Source organism: Petaurus breviceps, unplaced genomic scaffold (assembly GCF_028583685.1).
Source record: "Petaurus breviceps papuanus isolate PSGF00001 unplaced genomic scaffold, PetGlider_PUasm1.0 186, whole genome shotgun sequence".
NCBI lineage: Eukaryota > Metazoa > Chordata > Mammalia > Diprotodontia > Petauridae > Petaurus > Petaurus breviceps.
Genome location: NW_027185798.1, coordinates 7,943,186 through 7,947,411, shown reverse-complemented (window position 1 = coordinate 7,947,411; position 4,226 = coordinate 7,943,186). Strand labels below are relative to the sequence as shown.

Here is a 4,226-nt window from a genome sequence, read left to right as displayed (position 1 = left end):
ACCCGGCCTCCAGGCTGTGTCCGCAGGGCGTTTCTGGGGGTCGGGGGCGGCAGGGGCAGAGCAGCCCAGAGTGTGGCCAAGGGGGTGCCCAGGGGAGGTCTCCTATAACAAAGAGGGAGCTCCCCCCCGGCTCGGAGAATGCCGAGGATAGGCTTTGTTCCCTTAACGCCAGCCCCCCCAAGGGCCCCCCCCCCCAGTGAGCGACAGCACGAGGCCTTTCGAGCCCGAGGGTGCTGGGCCCCTCTGGGACCTTGGCCTTAGCCTTGGGCACCTCCTGGGGTGTGGCCCCGCACCGCCCGCCGCCGGCGGCTTCTTTAAGACGGAGGCGGGGCCCAGGAGGAAAGACAAAGCCCCCGGACGCGCGCGCCCCGCCCCCCTCCCCTCCGGCGCAAGGACCAAAGTGCCCGGATGTCGGTGTCGCCGTCGGTGACAGATGGCGCAGTGTCCGTAAGCAGGGGATTCTCCGACTTGACCCCTCCACTGCCGCTCTTCCCCTCACTTAGCCCCCGACTCCGCTGGTCACCCATTGCTTCCCACCTAAACTGGTCCCTTCCGTCTCCCCCGAAAACCGAGAGCGGTGGCCGGCGCTTACATAACTTGACCTTTCACCTCTTCACACTGCCCTCTATTGCGCCGCAGCCCAACTACCCGGCAGGAGCCGTGGAGGGGAGGGGCCATCGGGGGCTGAGCGACGGCTGACGTGAGCCAATCAGGCGCGAGCGCCGGCTGGCTCTCCGCCTATTGCAGCCGCCGCCAGAGGCGCCACGGGGGAGCAAGTTAGTGTGAGCGCCGGACGGGCGGGGGGAGGAGGGCAATCTCCCGCCATTTTTCAATAATTTCCTCCGGGGCTGCCGAGGAGTCGCTGCGAACGCTGGATTCCAGGGTTCCGGGCCGTGCTCCGCGGGAGGCCGGCAGAACCAAAGGAAGCGCGGCGGCGCTGGGTGGCGGCGGCGTGGGGGAGAGCCCCTCGTTCCCCGCTCGAAGGTCCTCGTCGCGGCCTCCGCGCCGGCGGGACTAGAGCGAGGAGAGTCGGGGCTCACGCCTCCCCCCCGCCCCGGAGGGAGGGAGGGAGAGCGAGCGAGCGCGCGCAGGAGAGCGCGCGAGAGCCGCCTGCGCCGGGCCCAGAGCTAGGCCCCGCGTCACGCGCCGGCCGGGCCCGCCGAGCAGCCGCCCCCTCCCGCCCCCCCTCCCGGGCCGGTCTCGGGCGCGGGCTCGGGCCGGGCCCGGTTCCCGCCGCCGCTATGGCGCCGCTGCTGGGCCGCAAGCCGTTCCCGCTGGTGAAGCCGCTGCCCGGAGAGGAGCCGCTCTTCGTCATCCCGCACACGCAGGAGGCCTTCCGGACCCGGGAGTATCCTTTAGGGCTGGGCCCAAGGACGGCTGTCAGCGGGCGGGAGCCCCGGGCGGGTCCGGCGGGGGGGCGCGGAGGGGGCGGGCGGACCACGCGGCGCTCTCGCCGCCTCTTCTTCTCCTCGTCCCGGTCGTCTCTGGCCATTGTTGTCCGAGCCTCCGGCCCGGAGTTGGGAAGTGGCCGCGGCCTCCGGGACCGCTCCACGTTCGGCGTCTCCGACACGGTGGCCTCGGCAGCCCCCGAACAAAAGGCGGGGTTCGCGGCGCCCTCTCTGCGGGCGGGCGCCGAGCACCGAGCGGTTCTGGGGCTGTGGGCTGGCTGGGGCGGCCCCCTAACAAAGGGCCCCCCGGGCCCGCCGGAGAGGGGCGGTGGGCCGAGGGCCGGGGGGTTGCGGCGCTGCCCCACTTTGGGGGGCCCTGGCTGTCATCCCGAGGCCGCCCTCCTCTCCGTAGCGGTGTCCGTGCGGGGCGAGTGAGCGGCCCCCCAGCGCGCGGGGTCCCGGGGCTCGGGATAGGGGGCACTGGCTGGGCGGCGGGGAGTCGAGGGGAGCCTGGGCTTTGTGCTCCGGCCGCGTCCTCCCCTGCAGTCCTCGGCCCGCTCAGCCGGACCCTTAACGCGCGGACCTGGGGAGATGGTGGGCAGGCGCCTCGGGAGGCGGCCGGGCCGGGAGGACTCGTCCTGCGGGTCTGCAGAAGCGGCGTGTGCTGGGACGCGTGCGGGGCTACAGCGGCCTCTGGCTCCGCGTAGTGTCTCCTGTTACTCCGAGCAAGCCTTGGACGGGAGGGTCTTAATTGGCTTTTATTTTATGGATGAAAAATTGCTCTCTTGTGAATTGCTACGAATGGAAACTGTTTCCAGGGTTTTAAACAGTTGTGCGGTGTGAGTGTGGTGGTCGTAAGTGCATTTCTTAGGTACTTAGTTGTGTCCCGGAAGTGAATGAGGCCCTTGGTTGGCTAACAGTTAACTGCACATCTATTCCCAGGTTCCACATTCAGTTCAGTGTTTAAAATTCTGATTTTGATACTCTTTGCTACTGTAGTTAATTTTTTGTTTTTTTTTTTCCTTTTAATATATACCACATAGGAAATGTTCCAAAATGTTTTATTTAAAGCTGTTGGTGGTATGTTGTTGAAACATAAAGATGTAGAGCTTTCATCTTCATTAGAACTCAAATGATAGTTGTGAATAATGCTTTTTTGTCATATAACTGACTTTATATGTCAATAATGGTGATGTATATGAAATCTAACTCAGATTAGTTGCCTAGGTTTGGGAACTATTAAAAACCCTGTCAGAATCAACCCTGAAATTGAGTATAATGGATTGGGATTTGATGAAACATTGAACATTGTCTATAAATAAATTTAGTTTTTCTGGAAGGATTGTAGTTTAAATAAGCCTGTCAAATTAATTTTCTGGGTTTTGGGGTTTTTTTTACATAGTTTCAGCTGTTTTTTTCTGTGTTAAATAAGCATTCAAGTATAAAGTACTTTGCAAACCGTGGACTTTCTAACTGTATATGGGAGCTATAGGAAACACAAGAAGCAAGGACTGTTTGAATGTTAATATGTAGTTGTTGTCCTGGGCAAGAATGTGACCCAGGGTTTGTCTTGATGAAAGCTGGGCAGCTGTAGATGGAGTTAAGTTGCAGTTACAAGACAGAATTGCACTGGACAGATGGAATGCTGAGCTGTTATGCCTCCTGACTTTAATATTTTAATTTATTTTAAGTATAAGATTATGTGAGAGCAGAGTTAGTTTTTACATGCTTTGATGGTTACCTGGCTTAGTGAGAACACAGAAAAATACAAAAATCGAATTGGAGATTCTTTTACTTTTACTTTTCTCACCATTAATAATGTAGCACCATTTGTTTTTCCTGCCCTTTCTGGTAGTTTAGGAAATGTCAGTTGCAGCTCTTCTGACTGAGGATAAAGGGCTCTACTTGCCTCTTTCCTTCACACACACCTTCCTCCTTATCAACTGTTCTTCTTAAAGAAGCATAGTCACATTACTAGGCTAAGGAGAACAAAGGCCCCAAAGGCTGGGTGGCAGGAAGGCCAATCTTGGCCTTTATCAGCATAGATGCACTTAAAAATCTTGCTGTATTTAAATGTTTCTCATTTGTTGTTATCAAAGGCCTGGGGCTTTGCTACTTTTACAACCCTTGGAGGAATCACTGAAACTTGGGAACTTCAAATTGTGGTTGCTGTGAGTGGTTTTTAGAAAGGTACATTTATTTTGGGAAACCTGAAATCTGAAATAGGTTTTGGAAATAGCTACTTCAGTTTCCATCAAATGGACATTTTTTCCTTTCATTTTCCTTCCAGTTTCCCTAACCTTGTTGAAAGTGATAGTTAGAAGTAACCTCTCAATGTTGAGACAGGATGTAGCTGCCTCTTTTGCCCCTGTTCCAAACTTGTGGAATAACGATAATTGTTTTGATTGTTGTTAAATTTGTTAAAACAAATTTAAAAATTTGTTTAAAAAATTTTTTTTTATTTAACACTGAATTGACAGAGACTTTAAGCTACCGAATAGTGCTTTCACCAGCTGGCTTCCATAGCCCTCCTGGCCTCCCTTTCTAGGTTTGCTGCTAGTTACTGCCTTTCACCCCACTGGCCTACTTGCTGTTTGCCCTTGTGCTCAGTTCTGTGTCTCCTTTCTTTGGGTCTTCACTCTGGCTATTCCCCACTCACCTCCTTCTAGAATCCCTGGCTTTCTTCTAGACTCAGGAACAGCACTTCCAATAGAAAGAGTATAATTTTCCTAAGAGTTGCAATTGTTTCTTTTTTTCTTTATTTCTTCTAGACTCAGGAACAGCACTTCCAATAGAAAGAGTATAATTTTCCTAAGAGTTGCAATTGTTTCTTTTTTT

General features: G+C 54.8%; 1 protein-coding gene across 2 annotated transcripts in view; it reads left to right on the top strand.

The window, feature by feature from the left end:
• Nucleotides 1-1,191: 1,191 nt before the first annotated feature.
• Nucleotides 1,192-4,226, top strand: part of BAZ1B (bromodomain adjacent to zinc finger domain 1B) — a 67,253-nt gene continuing 64,218 nt past the window's right edge. For both annotated transcript variants that reach the window (XM_069089475.1, XM_069089474.1), the window contains exon 1: nt 1,192-1,348. In XM_069089475.1, the coding sequence (XP_068945576.1) occupies nt 1,242-1,348 (107 nt within the window). In that variant the 5' untranslated portion in view covers nt 1,192-1,241. The remainder of the gene's footprint in view (nt 1,349-4,226) is intronic.